Below are 22,261 nucleotides of genomic sequence, written 5' to 3' on the forward strand. Positions count from 1 at the left end.
ACGTTGCGAGAACTGACCCAATTGATAGTAGCGTACGAGACAACGCGGGACCGCGAACATACCCACCCAGCTAACGACCGCCCAAATACGAAAGCCAAAACGCCATCATACCAAGGACCCGGATTATCCACCCCACAGCATGCTTCTCCAGACGACACCGGGCCCTCCCGGAGCGCCGAGACGGCAAGCCGCGTAGTGACCCAGATGGAGACCGGCCGGTGAACACACGCCGGGCCTGCCGTAATTGCGGGGAGGAAGGTAATTTCAGCAGTTCATGCAGGAATCGGCGAGTGCTATTCTGTTGGGAGTGTGGCCGCCGCGGCATCCGGACGATCGACTGCTGTAGGCTATCCGAGTCGGGAAACGGGCCGAGTCTCCGCTCGTCAGGGAACCGATCGGAGACATACCTCCAGGGCCCCCAGGAGTAACTCATCCCTTAAGTTTGGAAGGAGGCAGGATCGCCGCGCTAGTAACCATCGAAGGAGTACCGCTCACAGCTACCCTCGACACGGGAGCAACGCGGTCGTTCGTCAGTCATCGCATCGCTCATGAAGTAAGTACCGGAGGGAACGCACGGAATATAAGGACTACCGTCCGCCTGGCGTCCGCCAGCAAAGGAGGTGACGCTAGCAGTTTCGGTCAAGGTACGTCTGGATCAACAGGAAACGCTGGTGATTCTATTAGTCCTACCCATGGTAGTGGACGACATCATACTGGGGCTCGATTTCCTTTGCGGCGTCCAGGCCATAATACAATGCGGACGAGCGTACTTGCAGTTGACCCAGCGGGCGATCCGGGAAACAAACCCGATCCCCACATCATCCTCGACTCGGCCCCGCATGGTTACTTTTAGTGACGAAAGTTCCGCGACTGCATCCGCTGGTCCTACCGACTCGACCAATCCAACGGCGACCCACCGGACGTAGACAACGCACCAGAATCCCAACCACGCCAGACCCAGCAATGTACCAGTGACAACGCACCCGAATCCCAACCACGCCAGACCCAGCAATGGACCCACGACAACGCATCAGGATCTCGAACACGCCAGACCCAGCAACGCCACCCGAACCCAACCCACGATTCGATACGACCGCGCCAGAACCATCAACGAAGATTCGACGGAGACGACTGCGACACCGCTGAACACACCCAGGGCCAGTCCGTCCGCCTCGAAGAACACCCAAAGGAACGAAGATTCGACGGAGACGACTGCGACACCGCTGGACACACCCAGGGCCAGTCCGTCCGCCTCGAAGAACACCCAAAGCAACGAAGATTCGACGGAGACGACTGCGACACCGCTGGACACACCCAGGGCCAGTCCGTCCGCCTCGAAGAACACCCAGAGAAACGAGGATTCGACGGAGACGACTGCGACACCGCTGCACACACCCAGGGCCAGTCCGTCTGCCTCGAAAACCACCCAGAGTATCCCTACCAAGACAACGGAGCTAAGCCACGACCACGCCAGAACCAGCAGTAACCTCAGGACAACGATTCTAAGTTTCGACCACGCCAGACTCAGCAGCAATACAAGGACAATGCATCGAAGCCTCGACCACGCCAGACCCAGCAGCAATACAAGGACAACGCATCTAAGCCCCGACCGAGACGGACCCGGCGGCGCTAAAATTATAACACGATCGACGCGAGCCAAATCAGAAATGCACAGCAGTGCGGATCAATCAGAGCGAACGATCCCACGGGAAACAAGCATCGCTCTACACCACGACCCGCTACGCCTGGAAGACCACGGCCCCGAAGGACATGGGCGGGTCAAGGTAGACCAACTCGCACCTCACCCCCCAACGAATTATCAACTCGCCCCGTTAGCCGATGCCGCGGCCGGTCGACAACGCAACCCTTTTCGAAGATCAGACTCGACTAACCCAGTTACCGTGAACCTCGACTACAGGTTCATCAAGGCAAACGAAGGAAAACTGCGAGTTTAGCCGACTTAAAGGCGTTCCACGGAGTGGACCACCCGAGGAGAACCCAACGACGTTGGAGAGACCTGAATGACCTGCCGACTTCGCAAGGGCCACTTGCGGTAGCGCGCTACCGTCATGTCCTCGCCCCGTAAGGGGCGCGACCCACGAAACCGTAAGCTACGTATACAACCCCTTATGGGATTAGATAAGTACTACACCCAATGTAAACATCTTCTTACTCGCACCGCTCAAGCAGGATAGGGGGAGGGTATTAGTACTTCTAGTTAAGACAGGCAGGTTCTAACCGACAGGCATTTTCTCCCTAGAATCGACTGAAGACATGAAGCGTCTAAGAGACGGAAGGCAAGCTCGGCCCCTAGGGGCAAATGGTGATACGACGGGACACCCTAGTGGAGACGAGCAGCCTGAAGTCCCGGCACTTGCCGACGAACCAACGACACACCGGACTCGCGGCTGGATCGTCGACCCCAATGGGCCATCCGCCTCCCGTCAAGCCCAGCTGAGGCGGGTCGGAGAGGCGACACTTCGACAACAGGACAGGATGCCATGGTGCCGGCGCGCGGCAGCCCTCCAAGGGTGGATCGACCAACAAACCCAGGGCCCGGGGACCGACGCCGAAGAGGAAGTAGAGCCCGATGGCCGCTTCGCAACCGCAGGTGTCCGCTCGGCGCCCAATCACGACGTCGCCGCCCTGAATCGCCGTTGGTTCGGGAGGTATGGGGCTGCCATCGACGACGACAACGCGACCACGGACACCGACGAGCACGAGACGATAATACGCGACGCTCAAAGCCTGGCGTCCACGCTGCAGGACGAAGGGAACCGACACCCACTGGCTCGCGGAACGAATGGGACTCGCCTCTTTGGGCCGAGTGGAACCTGGCCGGTCAAGGTCGGGCAGCCACCCCTCTAGCAGTACACGACCCGCCGCAGTTGAATGCGAGCATCACGCGAATGATGCCACCTTACACACACACACGTATAGAACGTATCTTATTGGTTTCCGATAAAGAACTCTTGTTTCCCTTCCTCTGAATGCAACTCGATTTGAACTGTAATTATGGGAAAACGTTTCTCTTGTTTCGTGTCGTTTGCAGCCTGACCGCTATGTGCCCGGCTCCCCCATTTTTCGCGACAGCAGTCCAGCGCGCCCCGCCACCTCAGCCTCAGGGGCGCCTATAACAGCTTCTTCTTGTGACAGTTGAGAACCTTGACGTTCCTTACACAGGAGTCATCACTGTAGCCGTCCTAATAGGTGCAAACATAGCATTCGAGTGCTGCAAGAGAGGGAGAGAGAGAGTGAGAGAGAGAGAGAGAGAGACATAGAGAATATTGAACGAGGTCATGACGCTGCTATGCCTTTCGCTTTCGTTTCGTTGTTTTTCAACGAATGAGCATCAAGGGCAGAGTCTGCTTCATTAAATGTCGCCTTTTGCTGGATACAAATCCACACCGCAAATATCTTGTATGGTAATCCAAGAAAACTCTTTTCACACACCATATGAATGTCAAAGGGTGTTCAGGAGGTAGTCTTTCTTTCTGGTTTTCTTTGAAGAAATTCCCTGAGCGCGCAAAGGGAGCTGGCTGGCGGTAAATAAGAACAAAGTGAACCACAGCCGTGGCCACCCATTTCTGGGGCCTCCGTTGTTTATGGCCCGCTGTGGTGGCCAACTGTCAAGTGAGCATCGCCTGCACCTACACGCCCCACCCCACCCACATCGTGGCACCTCAGCGGGACCGCCGACTAGAGGAATGCTTTCAACATTTCTTTGGGTGACTCGCAATTGGGATCAAGTCAATATTTGCAGAGTAAAAATAAAAATTACTTCCGCCCGAAACTCGAGCGTTTCTTAAGTATGTTACATCCACCACTCTCCACCTGGATGGATGACCCGCCGCTTGGCGCCGCTGTGACGAGAGCAGTGGAGTGGTGGACGATTCCAGTGAACTGAATAGCGGCTCACTGGGACCAGAGTTGTCGCCTAGTCGAAGGAGAGCGTATAACAAAAGATGCAAAGCAGGGTTGAGTTGGAGACGGGGACCAGTCGCGACTGGGAATGGTTTTGAATAATTTTCATAGGCATTTTTCAAAATTTGCACTTGAATTTTCGTGTTGTGCCGCACTTTATCAATGAATAAAATATGAAGTCAAATTCCTGGTCTCATTTCGACGGAGGAAATGGTAATTAAATAATTGAAGCATTGAATTAAATAAGGAAAGTAATTAAATTCAGGGAAATTCTTCGAAAAGATAGCCACGAATAGAATTCGATATGGATACATATACTTCATACATTCGTTCATCCGATGTAAATACATATTTACAAATTTCAAATTTCACGAGAATGGGGAAAATGCCAGGAATGCCAAAATATTGATGGAAGTCAAGCCGAGGCTTTTAGCCAGGCGACGCGTGCCAATCCGCAAGATCTTCTCCCATGTACACTTTTTTTTTTTTTTTTTTTTTTTTTTTTTTTTTTTCATATACTTATTTATTTGCTCTATAATATATACTATACAATTTATATTTAACTTAATTTAACGGACAAGAGTATGTTGGGACTAGGGGCCCCGCGGACTGCGGTACTGCCGCAAAGCATTGCTTCGCAGTGGCGTGGACACCTACTCCGTCCCCTTCTCTCCAAGGACCTAAGCGTTCGCATCACGCTAGAGGCGAACTTCGCGGCCGCTTCCCACACCTTCGGGTCTGCCAGCATCAGCGGCACCCGAGTCTCGGTGCTGACCCTAGACCCTGCTGCTGTCTCCAATGTCTGACGCTCGAGGTCAAACCTGTGGCAGTCGAAGAGGACGTGGCGAGCGTCCTCCTCTATGCCTGTGCCACACTCGGGGCACCAGTCCTCTGTCTCGTGGCCGAAGCGCTTGCTTCCTTTCAACCCAGCATGCTATGCTTGGGATGAGGGTGTGGGTCCATCGGCCTTTGGGGGAGTGGTCCCATCGAGTCTGCCATCTGTCTATGCTGGTCCTTCTGGCGGCGTCCTTAATTTCTGCTTTGGAGCGTACCTCGGCTGCACTGTCCGTCATGGCATCATGGATCTCCTTCCTCTCCCTTATCAGCTCCCTGAGCGGAACTTGCCCGGCAATGACTAACGCGGCTTCGTCTGAGATGGTCCGGAACGAGCACGCGATCCTAATGGCGCACAGTCTGTACGTTGCCTCCACTCCTCGCATGTAGCTCCTCACCTTCGCGGCTTCTGCCCACACCGGTGCGGCGTAGAGCATCTGCGACGTCACGACGCTCGTCAGCAGTTTCCTCGTTGCCTGCTTTGGCCCTCTGGTGTTTAGCAGCATCCTGGATAGCGCTCCCGCGTTCCCACCGGCCTTCGTGTGGACGTATTCCAGATGCTCTTTGAAGGACAGGCGCGTGTCGATGAGGACTCCAAGGTACTTGATGGACCTCTGCGATTCGATCGCGGTCCCACCAACCTGCACTCTGGCGGTCTCGACCACTTTACGGCTGGATATCAGGACCGCCTCCGTTTTTTGGGCCGCCAGCTCCAGCCCCGCGGCGGCTAGCCACGCCTCGACGGCTTGTATGGCGACGTTGGCAAGCTCCTCCACCGCGGCAAGTTCCTTCGCTACCGCCACTATTGCGACGTCGTCAGCGAAACCCACCAGGTTAGTGTTGGCTGGCATCGGGAGCCGTAGGACCCCGTCGTACATGGCGTTCCAGAGCAGAGGTCCCAAAACGGAGCCCTGCGGGACTCCGGCTGAGACTTCGTATGCCCTAGAGCCCTGACATTTATTTTATTTATTTATTAAATTAACAAATTATCTGTTAATAATGGTGCTTAGTTGCTAAAGGCGGAAAAAGATAAGTTAAAAGTTAGCTAAATTTAAATGATTATAAATATTGCATGCAATTAGTTTAAGAGACAGTTCAGGGGATAGGGTTTGAGAGAGGGAGTTATAATTATGGCATAAAACCCTAAAAGGTTCATGATCAGCAAAATTAGACCTACATATGGGTAGACGGATAGGCCTAAGAGTACGGGTAGGTCTAGATGGAACGGCCAAGTCAATCTGACCCAAGAGAGTTTGGGAGTCAACAGTCCCAAGAAGGAGCTTGTGCACGAACATTACGCCATTGCATATTCTGCGATGGTGCAACGACGGCAGGTCAATAAGATTTAGCGTAGACCGGTAGGGTGGCAAGATTCTACCCGAGTCCCAGTTAAAGTTCCGAAGGGCAAAAATTAAAAATTGCTTTTGCACGGATTCAATAACAGCCTGCTGCTCTTTATACTGCGGGCTCCACACACAAGAACAATACTCCAATATAGGACGTACTAACGAGATGTACAGTTGTTTCGTAACGTACGGGTCGTCAAACTCCTTGGACCAACGCTTGATGAACGCTAAAACACCCTTAGCTTTATTTACAGTTGCAGCTATATGGGTGTTGAAACACATCTTATGATCAAAAAGGACTCCGAGGTCATTTGAACTCGAAATTCGCTCAAGGACATGATTTCCTAGAACATATGAGACAAAATGAGGAGCGCGACGGTAAAATGTCATAAGTTTGCATTTGGAAAGGTTCAGAAAAAGAAGATTAGTTGAACACCACAATAGTAGTTCACTTAGATCAAGTTGAAGGCGTGTGTGCAAATACCAATCAGAGTAAGAAAGACAGATTTTGACATCATCAGCATACGTTAGTGTAGTAGAGTATGTTATAACTTGAGGAAGGTCGTTCACAAATAAAATAAACAGAAGCGGGCCCAGATGACTTCCCTGTGGCACACCTGAAGTAACATTAACAGTATTTGACAACACGTTAGAAAACAAAACACGTTGAGTACGGTTAGAGAGATAGGACAAAATCCAATCTAGAAGATTCGTTGGGAACCCTTATAAAGAGAGCTTTTGAATAAGCAGAGCATGGTTCACAGAATCGAATGCCTTGCTGAAGTCCGTAAAAACTACATCCGTCTGCAAACCAATTTGAAAACCACGGTGGATTAGGTTAGAAAACTCAAGAAGGTTAGTCGATGTCGAACGATGACTGAAAAAACCGTGTTGCGACGGTGATATCAAGCTGCAACAAAGATGTTGCAGCTGCCGGGTGACCAGGAACTCAAGAAGCTTCGGGATGGCGGAAAGCTTTGCGATACCACGATAGTTTTCAAGGTTTGATCTTGAACCTTTTTTGTGAAGCGGAATGATGTAGGACTCATTCCAAATTACTGGGAGAGAAGACTGTTCCAAGGAGAGGTTGAAGAGAAAGGTCAAGGGTTTGCAAAGGGACTGGGCACAGTGTTTTAAGATGCAACTTGGTACCTGATCTGGACCCGCAGAAAACGATATGTCCATAGATGACAAACCTTCCAGAACAACGCTTTCCTCGAAAAAGGGCAGAAAAATGCTGTTAGCTTGAGGTAGCTGGTACGGATACGGAGTAGATGCGTTGTAAATATGAGACGAGTACGTTGTTTGAAAAAAGTTAGCGAATAGCAGAAGCTTCTGTTTTGTTCTGGTAATGAAGGGACGGAGGAAAAACGTTTGACTTGCGCTTAGAGTTAACGAACGAATAGAATTTTTTAGGATCACTAGGAAAGTTACTACTACATTGTGAAAGGTAATGATTATAACACTGACTATTGACGGCAAGGAACAGAGAGCGAGCGGAGGAGTATAGAGCTAAGGCCAACGTGGAGCCTGACTTCTGGTACTTTTTATAGAGCCGGGATTTATTATTTTTTAAGTATGACAAATACTTGGAGAACCAGGGAGGCTTGGACGATACAGGTACAGTGATATCTGGAACAAACGTATTAAGGGCGGAGTAAATAGAACTATAAAACGAGTTAACAGTTGCATCTATGTTCGGTAATGAATAAAGAAACGACCAATCAACACGCGAGAGATGTAGATCTAAATCGATAAAGTTTGTTTTGCGAAAACACTTTATGTGACAAGGAGCCATGGAACTGTCAGCTCCTCCAGATTGTGTACACTCCAGTGATATCAACAGAGTTGGATGGTAAGGATCTTCAGGGAGAGATATTGGGCTTGCTCTATAAACCGTAGCAAGAGAACCATCGTTAACAAAAACGAGGTCAAGAAGTCTGTCCCTAATGTTTTTAACGGCATTAATTTGGACAAGGGAAATATCCGTTAGCCCATTGATAAAGTCATTATGGCAATTGGGAAACAACAGGTTAGCGTCATTACAAGGCAGCCAAGAAAGAAATGGGAGGTTAAAGTCCCCATGACAATAATTCGATCATTGCACCCTAATGCAGAAACAACATTATTAATTGCTGAGAGGTGGTGTAAGTAAAGCTCAGCATCAGACCTGGGAGGAATGTAAGAGCAGGTTAAATAGAAAAATGCGGAGCCAACACGAACTTTGACTGCAACAAATTCAATTCCATGAATGTTATTGAATGGGAATAACTCAGATGAGAAAACAGATTTAACAGATTAGAAAACATTAGACGACATGTGTCCATTGTCAGCACCCTATTGCTGAAATAGCTGCGCGCTATGTTCAGTAGGTAGCCTGGGATGTTGAAGGACCTCAGTGCCTCCAGCGTCCGGGTCCAGTCGGCCGAGTTGAAGGCGTTCCTTATGTCCAGTGTCACCACCAGACAATAGGACTTTGTTCCGCCTCTCCACCTAGTCCCAGCAATGGCTTCCTCCGCCGTTTGTACGACCCTCAAGATGGCGTCCTGCGTCGACCTCCCTTTCCTGAACCCGTATTGGTTCTTGGAGAGACCGCCTGCTGCTTCGATGGCTGCGCTCAGCCTCGCACCGATCACCCTTTCGAAGATGGGCCTGTAGGAAGAGGCCACCCCTGGCGGCTTGCCCGGCTTGGTTAATAGTAGCAGCCGTTGCCTTTTCCACCTCTCGGGGAACGTCCCTCCTGGAGGCATTTGTTGAAAAGGCCCGCAACTTCCCTCGGGAGTAGAAGAAGTGCCAGCTTCAAAGCGCTGTTGCGCACCGCATCCGGACCCGGAGCCTTCCTAGGTATCAGGTTTCTGCCTGCCTGCAACACCTCGGCTTCCGTTACCTCGCAGATGTCGCTCGGGCTATGCTCGAACCGCAGGGAGCTAGGAATCTGCCGTCCTCGAGGAAACAGTGCCCTGACTATACCCTCCAGTGCCTCTGGATCTGTTGGAGCTTTGCTGCCCGCGTTCAGCCTCTTCACCACCATCCTGTACGTGCCTCCCCAGGGGTCCTCTTCGGCGGCATCACACAGCTTAAGGAAGCATTCCCTCTTGCTGTTCCTTATGGCGGTCTTCAGATACTTCCTCGCCGCTTTGTAGGTCTCGCTGCATCGGGCCAAGCGCGGTGTGCCTCTGGCTCGCTGGAGCAGCCTTCTGGCCCGGTGGCAGGTTCTACGGAGAACCGCAATCGCTTCGCTCCACCAGAAAACTGGATCCTTGTGCTTCTGGAACGTCCCTCTCGGTAGCATGCTCTGGTCGCAGGCGCCTTCAAGTGCGTCCGCCAATTTGGTCGCCATATCGTTGGCTCCGTCTGCATCGTTTGCAGAGTAGCTCTCAAGGGCGCTTGCGAATCTCTGAGTTCCCAGCGTGTCCTGGCGGTACGCCTTCCCATGCCGGAACGGGGTACCTCTCGATCGGGCAAGGGTGCCCAGGGTGCATAGTATGGCCTCGTGGTCGCTGGCAGTGTATACGTCGCTGATCCTCCATCGGGCGTGCCGGGCCAGCGTGCTGCTGGCATAGGTGAGATCGATGATCGACCCTACACCTGCCCTGCTGAAAGTTTGTTGGGACCCTTCGTTCAGAAGGACGACGTCCAGAGAGGCAAAAGCCTCCAACACTGTGCGGCCTCTGGCGTTTGTACGGGAGGACCCCCATTCCAGGGCCCAGGCGTTGAAGTCGCCTCCGACTACGACGTTGTTCCGTCCTCGCAGATCGCAGCTCAGCTCATCCATAATGCGGCTGAAAGTCTCCAGTGAGAGGCTGGGTGCCAGGTAGCAGCTGTAGAACCATATGCCGCCTACATACCCTCGGACGAACCCGTCTGCCGACTTGGTGTCGCGCAATTGCGGCGCGTCGACGCCACAGAGCCACAGGGCCACAGGGCCGCTTTGCCAGTAAGGTCCGTGGCCCAATCGCTGCTGCTGCCCACCTTATGTGGTTCGCTGAGGAGTGCCACCTCAGAGCCAAGCTCGCGCACCGTCAGCGTCAGGAGATCCTGTGCGGCCCTGCAGTGATTCAGGTTGAGTTGAATCAACTGCATGTCGTCCTGGTTTTGCCGACCCAGCTGGGCAGTTTTTAGTGCCTGCCTGGTGCGTGACCTCCTTCTTTCCAGCTACTGAACAGATGAAGCACGCAGGCTCTTTTTTGCATTCGGCAACTTTGTCCCTTTCTCCCCGCATTTGATGCAGCAGCCACTCCTGTCCACTGTACTCTTGCAGTTCGGTGCGATATGCCCGGGTTCCAGGCATCGGTAGCACCTTGGGAGTCCATCTCTTTCCCGGATCCTACATATGGTCCAGCCGATCCTCACCTTGCCGCCTTTCAGGATCGCTTGGCCCAGGGAGAAGGGCAAGCTGACCACCGCCAGCTGGGACTCCGCGTATCCGCGGCGCAGACTGCGGACTCTTACTCGACCCTCGTCAATGTTGAATTGGCGAGTTAGAGCGGCACAGATCTCCTGCTCCGTCGCGAGGGAGTCGATGTCCCGTATCTCCAATATGACCACCTTCGAGTCTTCCGTTATTGCGCGCACAGACGCTCCATCGCCGAGGACACGTGCGATGCTGACTTTCATGCCCTCAGCACTCTCCACGCTGTCTTTTGCCACCTCCAGCAGAAGGTTGCCGTTTATGGTGCGGCGTACCTTGGAGACGCAGCTTCCCAGGTCGGAAAGCTGGTTGTCGTGTCGTCTGGTGACCATTGCCAGAACCTCGCTGTACGACTTCCCGGGGCCTGAACTATGACCGCGTTTGGGCGAGCGCGGCGTGCTGCTCTCGGCCTCTTGGCCACCACGCTCCATTCGCTGTCAGGGATTCCGGGGCTCTTGGGCTGCCTCATGGCGCTGGTCGTCGCCACGTCTCCGTGTGGCCGCAACGGGGCCTTTTTAAGGGTCCTCTTGGTTGCGATAGCTCCTTTTCGCTGCCTTGGGCGCGTAGGTGGGGTTCCCGGCTCCCCATTGGACCTTCGGCCACGGATGGCTGGCTAAGTCTACGCCACGGTTCGGTTTGCGCTGCGGCATCTTTCCTCCAGACGGTCGTTGTCTGCTGCTCCTTGTCTGCGCTCCGCGTGCTCTGTGAGCATTTCGGGCACAGGCCTTGGGCGTCGGAGCCTTCCTGCAGCGCGCTTCTACCCGCTGCAGCCTCTTGGCTCGATTCGATGATGTTCGAGTGCAGCTCCTTCATGCGCACGAACAGTGCTCTGGTGGCCATGTTGATGTGGCGCGTATTTTTGTCCATCATCCTGGTCTGAACCTCATCAAGGATTTTTCCCAGCTCCGAGATGTTCTCAAGGCAGGTAGCCTCCTGGTGGGCCTTGCTCTTCTTGGGCGGCGTTTGCCTCTGGGAACTTCCCGGGCTGGCTGGGTCCCGAACCCTCTTGGGGTCTCCCTAGAGTCAAGGTCCCGACTCTGCGCCGCTGCTGCTGGAGATGGAGATGGCTCGGGTGCCGGCGATCGGGCGAGCATGCTACCCTTCCTGAAGGCGAGCTTTTCATCCTCCTCCATTCCTATTGTTTACTTTAGAATTTGAATTTCGAAATTAAAATCTCCCTCCGTTGGCGCGCAACTCCAGCTCTCTCCAACACTCTGGCAGCCCTGGGTCGATCGGGGCTGTCTGGCAACACCGTCCGTGTGGCAACTCTACGCGATCACCTGTCTGGCGGCGCGATCAGCTGCTGTGTGTGGAGCTCCATGTACACTTGTACGTGTGTGTGTGTGTACACGGATATGTGTGAATGTAATTTCATAGCTGACAGACGACGCGGCATTATCTACTCTATATGCGAGTGTGTGGCAACAAATATCGCCTGCTGAATGACCAGACACATTTATTTGTTGCCGCTGCCTCATCTTGACAATCAATTAATTTTCCCCCTCCCAAACCGGAGGCAAGGCTCCCCCGCTCCCCCCGCTCCCACTCCCGCTGTCAACAAAGGAAAGTGGCGTCGCGGGCGCTAATTGTTTTTAATGCAAATGGAAAAGGATTTAATAGCGAAGGCGAAACACATTAAGAATGGATTTTTAAAACCATTTAAATTATGCCACAAGTTCCCATCAATCTGGCTGCGTGCCTCTTCTACTTCTGCCGCCTGATGACGCCACTGTTCCAACTGCTATGACGTCAACGATTGCAACACTCTTCAGCTGTGCAGCCAGTGCATCCCGTCTCGGCCGGATTTGTCTTCGCCAAAGTTCACTGACACTTTCATGAGTTTTCTTGGGTCGACGAAAATAGTTTTTCCACATTTCGCATTCGACCGAGTGGAAATGAAATCCCTTGGAGCATAGATAGAATATTTCAGAGCAGTGCTCGCTGCCAAAAGCTTACTGTTACACATTCGTTCTGCGAAACGAAATCCAGTTAATTAAAATGTGGCAAGCAAATAATCAACAAGCAATTCAAACTAGAAAAAGACCACAATTCTGCTTCCTCTCTGCCTTTGCCTGCCGTAAATGGCCGTCCAATTGGTAATGGCTCGACAAAAATCTCACATTCATATTTACGAACCATAAATATGGACTCAAACTACCAAAAAAAGGAAAGGAAAAAAATAAAAGGAGGTTAACCAATTTGTTCGCTTGCGGCTGCTGTAAGTGACAACAAAAGAGGTGGTGGAGCCGGTCAAGGCATTGTAGCTTTTTGCAAATGAGTTTCCGTATTTCATTCGGATTCCATGCATATTGCATTTTCTATAAATACAGTATTTGCCAACTGTTCTTTTTTATTTTCACTCTCAAACTGAGTCAATGCAGTGCGTGGGCGGAGGTGCAGATGCAGCTGCAACAGCAACAGCAACAGCATCGGGGTGGCAGCATCAGCACCGAAAATAAATTTCAAATATGTCACAAGCAAAATGAGATAGAATTTTTAGGCGAATATTCGCTGTGCCATGCTGCGTGGGCAGCGATGGAAAACGCAGGTGAAGTCAATGCGCTCTAGCCGAAAAAGTAAAGCCAGCATCAATAATGTGAGCAGGCGAGGGGATATAGTTGTCAATCGATTCGCAAGAAGTTCAGGGTTGCCTACTGAACTGAACCGTTCGACAATAGTTCTCTACGATCCAGACTACAAAGTGGCAAAACAATAACACTCCCCCACACACCAGACGTGCGATGTCTCAGCTAATTTTCATTGCTACAAGCGCGGACGGGCGTCCTTCAGGGCCTGCCAAATTCTAAATTTTGGCTAATTTGTCAACAGCCCCCCAGCATTATCCGCACATATCCGACAATTTGGGTAAACCCAAACATCTAACAAAAGCTGTACACATTCGCTACTTACACTATATGGATAGTACGGATTGAATTACTGGAACCATGTGTCCGCTATAGAGAGCTTAGCTTGTACATACATAAATGGGCACCTAGCACTATTATATTTTGCATGCAAATTCCAGGACACAAGTGTGTACCCTCACGTAAAGATGATGCCAGAAATTCCAACTGACGAAGCAGATATGCGATACACTGCATCAGCAGTAACCTACCAAGATGAGGCTCCTCCGTGCTTAGCCGCCTCCCTTGGCACTGACACTTGGCATTTCGCAACCTTCTCGAGCCAAGGCGAGCACTTCAGAAAATTGAAACTTTCAGTTTTATGCCACCATCGAGCACACAGCACAGTACTTTTACATGGCCAAGTGCAACTCTTTTGGCTGACTTTTCAATTTTCTAATATGCTTTAAAGCTTCTGCTTGATGCTGTTGGGAGCGGCGCCTATTGCTTAATTCGATTTTGCTTGACTTTGATGCTGGCAAACTTCATTTGTCCGACTCTAAAAGCGTGAAATAGGATTAGGCCGACGGAAATGCATTCAAGCTGACTTAAATCCATTTCTAGTTGGGCAACGATACAAAGTACCAATTAATAATCTATAGGAAATCAGATTTGAGAGGAGTTAGGGAAGAGAGAGTTGCAGTGCACGCAGTTTATGAAAGAGATCCAAATTAAATTAAGACTGCCAGAAGTATTCCACAAATAGCCATGACCAGAATGAAGCTACTTTGGGCCAAAACGATGACGGGTCAATACTTTTTTCCAGGCTTGTGGATAGATCAGCGTCAGTGCGGCGCCTTAATGCAAGTCTGTGAACGAATTGTATTTGGTAAATTTTCTTTACAGGAATCCGAAAGGATCGAACAAGGTGAAAATGAGCAAGGCATCGGTAGCACCTTGGGAGTCCATTTCTTTCCCGGATCCTACATATGGTCCAGCCGATCCTCACCTTGCCGCCTTTCAGGACCGCTTGGCCCAGGGAGAAGGGCAAGCTGACCACCGCCAGCTGGGACTCCGCGTATCCGCGGCGCAGACTGCGGACTCTTACTCGACCCTCGTCAATGTTGAATTGGCGAGTTAGAGCGGCACAGATCTCCTGCTCCGTCGCGAGGGAGTCGATGTCCCGTATCTCCAATATGACCACCTTCGAGTCTTCCGTTATTGCGCGCACAGACGCTCCATCGCCGAGGACACGTGCGATGCTGACTTTCATGCCCTCAGCACTCTCCACGCTGTCTTTTGCCACCTCCAGCAGAAGGTTGCCGTTTATGGTGCGGCGTACCTTGGAGACGCAGCTTCCCAGGTCGGAAAGCTGGTTGTCGTGTCGTCTGGTGACCATTGCCAGAACCTCGCTGTACGACTTCCCGGGGGCCTGAACTATGACCGCGTTTGGGCGAGCGCGGCGTGCTGCTCTCGGCCTCTTGGCCACCACGCTCCATTCGCTGTCCGGGATTCCGGGGCTCTTGGGCTGCCTCATGGCGCTGGTCGTCGCCACGTCTCCGTGTGGCCGCAACGGGGCCTTTTTAAGGGTCCTCTTGGTTGCGATAGCTCCTTTTCGCTGCCTTGGGCGCGTAGGTGGGGTTCCCGGCTCCCCCATTGGACCTTCGGCCACGGATGGCTGGCTAAGTCTACGCCACGGTTCGGTTTGCGCTGCGGCATCTTTCCTCCAGACGGTCGTTGTCTGCTGCTCCTTGTCTGCGCTCCGCGTGCTCTGTGAGCATGGCCATGTGGCCATGTTGATGTGGCGCGTATTTTTGTCCATCATCCTGGTCTGAACCTCCTCAAGGATTTTTCCCAGCTCCGAGATGTTCTCAAGGCAGGTAGCCTCCTGGTGGGCCTTGCTCTTCTTGGGCGGCGTTTGCCTCTGGGAACTTCCCGGGCTGGTTGGGTCCCGAACCCTCTTGGGGGTCTCCCTAGAGTCAAGGTCCCGACTCTGCGCCGCTGCTGCTGGAGATGGAGATGGCTCGGGTGCCGGCGATCGGGCGAGCATGCTACCCTTCCTGAAGGCGAGCTTTTCATCCTCCTCCATTCCTATTGTTTACTTTAGAATTTGAATTTCGAAATTAAAATCTCCCTCCGTTGGCGCGCAACTCCAGCTCTCTCCAACACTCTGGCAGCCCTGGGTCGATCGGGCTGTCTGGCAACACCGTCCGTGTGGCAACTCTACGCGATCACCTGTCTGGCGGCGCGATCAGCTGCTGTGTGTGGAGCTCCATGTACACTTGTACGTGTGTGTGTGTGTACACGGATATGTGTGAATGTAATTTCATAGATGACAGACGACGCGGCATTATCTACTCTATATGCGAGTGTGTGGCAACAAATATCGCCTGCTGAATGACCAGACACATTTATTTGTTGCCGCTGCCTCATCTTGACAATCAATTAATTTTCCCCCTCCCAAACCGGAGGCAAGGCTCCCCCGCTCCCCCCGCTCCCACTCCCGCTGTCAACAAAGGAAAGTGGCGTCGCGGGCGCTAATTGTTTTTAATGCAAATGGAAAAGGATTTAATAGCGAAGGCGAAACACATTAAGAATGGATTTTTAAAACCATTTAAATTATGCCACAAGTTCCCCATCAATCTGGCTGCGTGCCTCTTCTACTTCTGCCGCCTGATGACGCCACTGTTCCAACTGCTATGACGTCAACGATTGCAACACTCTTCAGCTGTGCAGCCAGTGCATCCCGTCTCGGCCGGATTTGTCTGCGCCAAAGTTCACTGACACTTTCATGAGTTTTCTTGGGTCGACGAAAATAGTTTTTCCACATTTCGCATTCGACCGAGTGGAAATGAAATCCCCTTGGAGCATAGATAGAATATTTCAGAGCAGTGCTCGCTGCCAAAAGCTTACTGTTACACATTCGTTCTGCGAAACGAAATCCAGTTAATTAAAATGTGGCAAGCAAATAATCAACAAGCAATTCAAACTAGAAAAAGACCAAAATTCTGCTTCCTCTCTGCCTTTGCCTGCCGTAAATGGCCGTCCAATTGGTAATGGCTCGACAAAAATCTCACATTCATATTTACGAACCATAAATATGGACTCAAACTACCAAAAAAAGGAAAGGAAAAAAATAAAAGGAGGTTAACCAATTTGTTCGCTTGCGGCTGCTGTAAGTGACAACAAAAGAGGTGGTGGAGCCGGTCAAGGCATTGTAGCTTTTTACAAATGAGTTTCCGTATTTCATTCGGATTCCATGCATATTGCATTTTCTATAAATACAGTATTTGCCAACTGTTCTTTTTTATTTTCACTCTCAAACTGAGTCAATGCAGTGCGTGGGCGGAGGTGCAGATGCAGCTGCAACAGCAACAGCAACAGCATCGGGGTGGCAGCATCAGCACCGAAAATAAATTTCAAATATGTCACAAGCAAAATGAGATAGAATTTTTAGGCGAATATTCGCTGTGCCATGCTGCGTGGGCAGCGATGGCCAAATGCAGGTGAAGTCAATGCGCTCTAGCCGAAAAAGTGAAAGCCAGCATCAATAATGTGTGCAGGCGAGGGGATATAGTTGTCAATCGATTCGCAAGAAGTTCAGGGTTGCCTACTGAACTGAACCGTTCGACAATAGTTCTCTACGATCCAGACTACAAAGTGGCAAAACAATAACACTCCCCACACACCAGACGTGCGATGTCTCAGCTAATTTTCATTGCTACAAGCGCGGACGGGCGTCCTTCAGGGCCTGCCAAATTCTAAATTTTGGCTAATTTGTCAACAGCCCCCAGCATTATCTGCACATATCCGACAATTTGGGTAGAACCAAACATCTAACAAAAGCTGTACACATTCGCTACTTACACTATATGGATAGTACGGATTGAATTACTGGAACCATGTGTCCGCTATAGAGAGCTTAGCTTGTACATACATAAATGGGCACCTAGCACTATTATATTTTGCATGCAAATTCCAGGACACAAGTGTGTACCCTCACGTAAAGATGATGCCAGAAATTCCAACTGACGAAGCAGATATGCGATACACTGCATCAGCAGTAACCTACCAAGATGAGGCTCCTCCGTGCTTAGCCGCCTCCCTTGGCACTGACACTTGGAATTTCGCAACCTTCTCGAGCCAAGGCGAGCACTTCAGAAAATTGAAACTTTCAGTTTTATGCCACCATCGAGCACACAGCACAGTACTTTTACATGGCCAAGTGCAACTCTTTTGGCTGACTTTTCAATTTTCTAATATGCTTTAAAGCTTCTGCTTGATGCTGTTGGGAGCGGCGCCTATTGCTTAATTCGATTTTGCTTGACTTTGATGCTGGCAAACTTCATTTGTCCGACTCTAAAAGCGTGAAATAGGATTAGGTCGACGGAAATGCATTCAAGCTGACTTAAATCCATTTCTAGTTGGGCAACGATACAAAGTACCAATTAATAATCTATAGGAAATCAGATTTGAGAGGAGTTAGGGAAGAGAGAGTTGCAGTGCACGCAGTTTATGAAAGAGATCCAAATTAAATAAAGACTGCCAGAAGAATTCCACAAATAGCCATGACCAGAATGAAGCTACTTTGGGCCAAAACGATGACGGGTCAATACTTTTTTCCAGGCTTGTGGATAGATCAGCGTCAGTGCGGCGCCTTAATGCAAGTCTGTGAACGAATTGTATTTGGTAAATTTTCTTTACAGGAATCCGAAAGGATCGAACAAGGTGAAAATGAGCAGTGTACGAATTAAACATTTTACCATTTAACCATTTGGTAATTTGGTAAACCATTTTTTTGTGAAGCTCAAGACTCAAGCCACGGAGTACCGTTAATAATACGAAAATGTACAGTAATTAGTATCTGATCTACATCCATACAACATTGAAATGCAGCCCTGAATATCGCTCCGATTATAATCGGGAGACAGCTCTGCTTTTCACTTTGAATTCCGGCTTGAGCAGGCGACGACTTTCAGTGTGAAAATCCGAACAGTCATCCTTGCGAAAATTGTGCCAGCGAGCGGAGCTCATGTAAAGTGGAAAATTAAATATAAAAATTAAAATTCCTCTCAGCGTCGTAGTTAGAAGTGTCGAACAAAATATTCTAAAACTGTATTTAGCACGCGCGTGTTCTCAAGTAAGTTCACACATATTTAAAATAAAAAATTTCGCATTTGCCGCACACACGAACACACGCACGCACACACAAACGCCGGTTTTGTGAACTCACTTGACGAAAAGAAAGAGCGAGAAGAAAAAAGTTGCCAAATCAAAATGGTCACCGAGCCGAAGTCCGTTGAGCCCAAGGTCAGCACCAAGGAGGCGCAGTGCCCGTCATCGGACTGCGAGACTTCCCAGCAGGAGCCGGTCTCGCAAGTAAGCAGCCCGAAGGGCGCCCGTGTGGGGATCTTCAATGCCGAGGACTTCTTGTCGCGTGCTCAGATGAACGACCAAATCAACAACATCTTGCGCTCGCCCACCAAGCCGCCCAACGGGGTGCGCCAGCGCTCCGTCTACACCAACAACCCATCGCCGGTAAGTGAAATTCCAAGCAATAACGTGAAAGTTTCTTCAATTTTCAGACATTTTGTTTTACAAAACTGCCGCATCATCGCGCTAGCAGGGTATCAACAGCGAGTTAACAGCCGCCGCAGTCGCCGCAACAGCTCGGCAACAGCAGCATTGCCACATCACCTCATTGCCCTCTCCTGTTATTTCAGACCATCTTATTTTCCGTCTCGCTCTTTTCCACCATTGCTCTCTTACTTTCCGACTTTAATATTCGAATTTTCCTTCTCTATTCCCCCCCTCTTCTCTTCTCTTCTCATCTCTTCTCTTCTAATACTATTCAAAATAGTTTGGTTAATTTCTATAAAAATCAAATGCAAATTGGGAAAAACGCACACACGTATGTAAATACATATATGTATGTATGTATGTATATGCATGCGTTAACAGAATGTCGACAGAATGTTAGCAACAGTTTCGAAGTCATTCGATTTCTGCGCTGCTGACACTTTCTCTCGTATCTGTCGCTTTCTCTCCTGCCGGTATTCAATTATTTTCTGGCACTTTCACTTCCTCACCTCTTCGTTTCCTTCCGGATCTAACTTCCGCTACTACCTCTCGCCTTCTCATCCCCCCTCCCTTAGCAAGCAAGCTTGCGTGTCGGCATGACTGGGGGGCAGCTGTCCCAACGCATGAGCAACATCTCGCTGTCCTCCGGCACGGACTCCGTGGGCCACATGGATCGCGGCAGCAGCTCCAGTCTCGCTAGCAGCGCCACCGTTGGCACCAACACCATCACCAGCGGCATTTCCAAGGAGTGCGCCAATTACCCCGTCGGCAGTCAGTCGGCCCGTCCATACGTCCAACTGCCGGGCATACACATTTCCAACCCTGCCCAGTACGGGTCAGGGAATATGCAAGAAATAGACGCTGGCAAAATGGCGCACAACGGCAAGGCACTCACAGGGCGCTACAATGCCACGCCCACCTATGGCTTCCACAGCGAGCAGAACTACTGCCTGGTAAGGGGCTCCTGCATATCTGTAAATCTAGCCGATTCTATGCTCAATCTCAGAATTCCCAACAGTTGCCGTCTCCAATGCCCCCTCCACCATACGCCTTGGCACGCGTGAGCAGCACACGCAACTTCGAGCTCGAGAACCACACACCGCCGGAATGTCCCGGCTCTGGACCCATTGCCATGACGAACGGCACCATCCAGTTGCGCCTCCGCGATGGCGTGCGGTGAGTGTGGACGCCCCCAGCCCCTTGGCTCTTCTTTAAAACCGACCCCTAATGATAATACCTTTCTTTGCATGGGGCAGCATTGACATGACTCTGGACAAGGCGGTGCGCGTGCTCAATCAGCGCAGCATGGTGGCAGTTGCTCTATCACGCAACTGCAGCAACTCGGCTTTGATCCACCCCAATGGACGCATCTTGCAGAGCGGCGCTAAAGTCGAAATACTCACCTACGACGGCATGAAGGGCAATAACTTTGTGTAAGTGGGAATGGCCCTTACCCCAACGTGGCATCTTTTGAATCCTTTGAATTATCTTCCCATTACAGTCGCTATGCCAAGATGTGGTACAAGGGTGTGAGCTTCACCAGCGAGGCGTGCGCTCTCATCTACCTGGTGGACACAGCCGGGACGCGCACCACAACCGACACTTTCACCGATCTGACCAAGGACTACACCCTGGCAGTGTTCTATAAGTGAGTCCCCCCGGCCAATTGCATCGCTTCTTATTTGGCTAATTTCGATTTAATTCCCGAACTTCTCGCAGCGACTCGCACCATGGTGCCTCTTATATGGCTGAAGCCCATGACGTGATTGCCAATTCAGCTTACACCTGTACCGAGGATGGCACTGAGATCTATGACATAAACGGATTTCGCATCACCCAGGCAGCCGATGGCCTGGTGAAGGTCACTCGTGTGGACAACAAGTGCTTGATTCGCACCAGTCCCGGCAATGGATCGGCCACTTTGACCACACCTGGCATCCATTGCACTGCCTCTCTGGGCAAGACCTCGCATCTGTTTGTTCGGTGAGTGTCAAACCGATGCTCTCAACCTCCCCCTCCCCTCGCCCATCATCCTGCTCTGCTAACTTCCGTTCTGTTCTGTCCTTTGTAGTCGCAATGAGAAGCGCATGCACTTCGATGGATCCTGTTTCATTGTACGCAACGCCGGACACTCCGCCGGCTTCAATGAGAACAACCTGCTCATTGTCTACTGAGCGGCGTTCGTAGTCCGGAGATAGAAACGGCGCAGTGGTAGCCCATCCCACACGCACACACTCACACATGTCAACACATTTCACCTGGAACACATACATAGACACCTACAGCAGCACACTTGAGGGACCTTGACGTGGAGAGAGGGATTCAGTTAGGATCCCGGAATTTAGGAATATCAAAATCAATTTGGGAAATAAGTTAGAAAGCAAATATGTTCGTACAAAAACCAGCACCACACCACACCACACACACACACACCTCAGCGAAGGAACTCAGCCCAGTCCTATCTGGGTTCCGATTGCTCGACATGGGCGCAACACAACCACACCACCAACCCCCAGGGAATACTAGTTGTCTTTCGTTTACCATTGCCTACATATATATCATGCCGTATATATGCGTGTATTACTAGTTGATATTGCAAATCGGGTGCGCTTTCCTGCTTCCCTAAATCAGTTGGCCAAATCAGACCGATCTCAAGCTGAAGCGGAACCAATCAGAGCCGAATCGCATCGAACAGGGCCGTGCCAGCGTTTGGTGTTCAAAAAAAGAAACATCGTTTTTCTACTCGTTTCCATTTCGACTTTTTCAGTTCTTCTTAATTGTTTCTTTTACGCAGTTCAGTTCTAAATTTTGTTTGATAGACTTTAAAAATGGCAAAACTCAAGAATAAAAAGTTTAAAGAAATATCTCCCAAAAAAAAATTTACAAAATTATGCACAGTTGGTGCGTCTGATTAAGCAACGTGTATTCAACAATTATAGTAGATCAGAGGACTAGTTCTCTTGGGCGTTACGTTTAGGCAACGTAACGCCAGTGCCGATACATTATTTCTAAGCTACCAGTTCTTTCAATGCAATCCAATAATGTTCATCCACACCTGTAGCATACAGACACTCGAACACGTAACCCATAATCACACACACCGCACACTCTTTACAAGAGGCAAAAGAAAGTGAATTATTTGCAAGTGGCACAGCGCCAGCCACAGTTAAACCAGCCACAGGACACACATGAAAGATAGAACAGATCCTGTGAAAGGTAGAAAGTGAGAGTTTATTAAATTAACCCCTATTGTAATTTGATTAAAAGACACTTGTCCTGTGAGGAGGACAATGAAAGAAACCCCCATACAAACACAAAACATA

General features: G+C 50.5%; 1 protein-coding gene across 1 annotated transcript; it reads left to right on the plus strand.

Moving 5' to 3' along the window:
- The first annotated feature begins 18,613 nt into the window (after window positions 1–18,613).
- Window positions 18,614–21,112, plus strand: LOC117194898. Its single transcript, XM_033399361.1, has 7 exons — window positions 18,614–18,896; window positions 19,514–19,891; window positions 19,945–20,114; window positions 20,195–20,371; window positions 20,440–20,586; window positions 20,658–20,921; window positions 21,010–21,112. Exons 1-7 carry the CDS (start codon window positions 18,636–18,638, stop codon window positions 21,110–21,112), a joined length of 1,500 nt encoding a protein of 499 aa, XP_033255252.1. The 5' UTR covers window positions 18,614–18,635.
- The last annotated feature ends 1,149 nt before the right edge of the window (window positions 21,113–22,261 follow it).

This window comes from Drosophila miranda (genome assembly GCF_003369915.1).
Source record: "Drosophila miranda strain MSH22 chromosome Y unlocalized genomic scaffold, D.miranda_PacBio2.1 Contig_Y4_pilon, whole genome shotgun sequence".
NCBI lineage: Eukaryota > Metazoa > Arthropoda > Insecta > Diptera > Drosophilidae > Drosophila > Drosophila miranda.

Excerpts from the sequence above, each read along its gene's own strand:
- LOC117194898 (XM_033399361.1), top strand. The coding sequence starts at position 18,636 with ATGGTCACCGAGCCGAAGTCCGTTGAGCCCAAGGTCAGCACCAAGGAG. Across the intron at positions 18,897-19,513 it reads ACACCAACAACCCATCGCCG|CAAGCAAGCTTGCGTGTCGG; the intron begins GTAAGTGAAATT and ends CCCCTCCCTTAG. Across the intron at positions 20,372-20,439 it reads ATGAAGGGCAATAACTTTGT|TCGCTATGCCAAGATGTGGT; the intron begins GTAAGTGGGAAT and ends TTCCCATTACAG.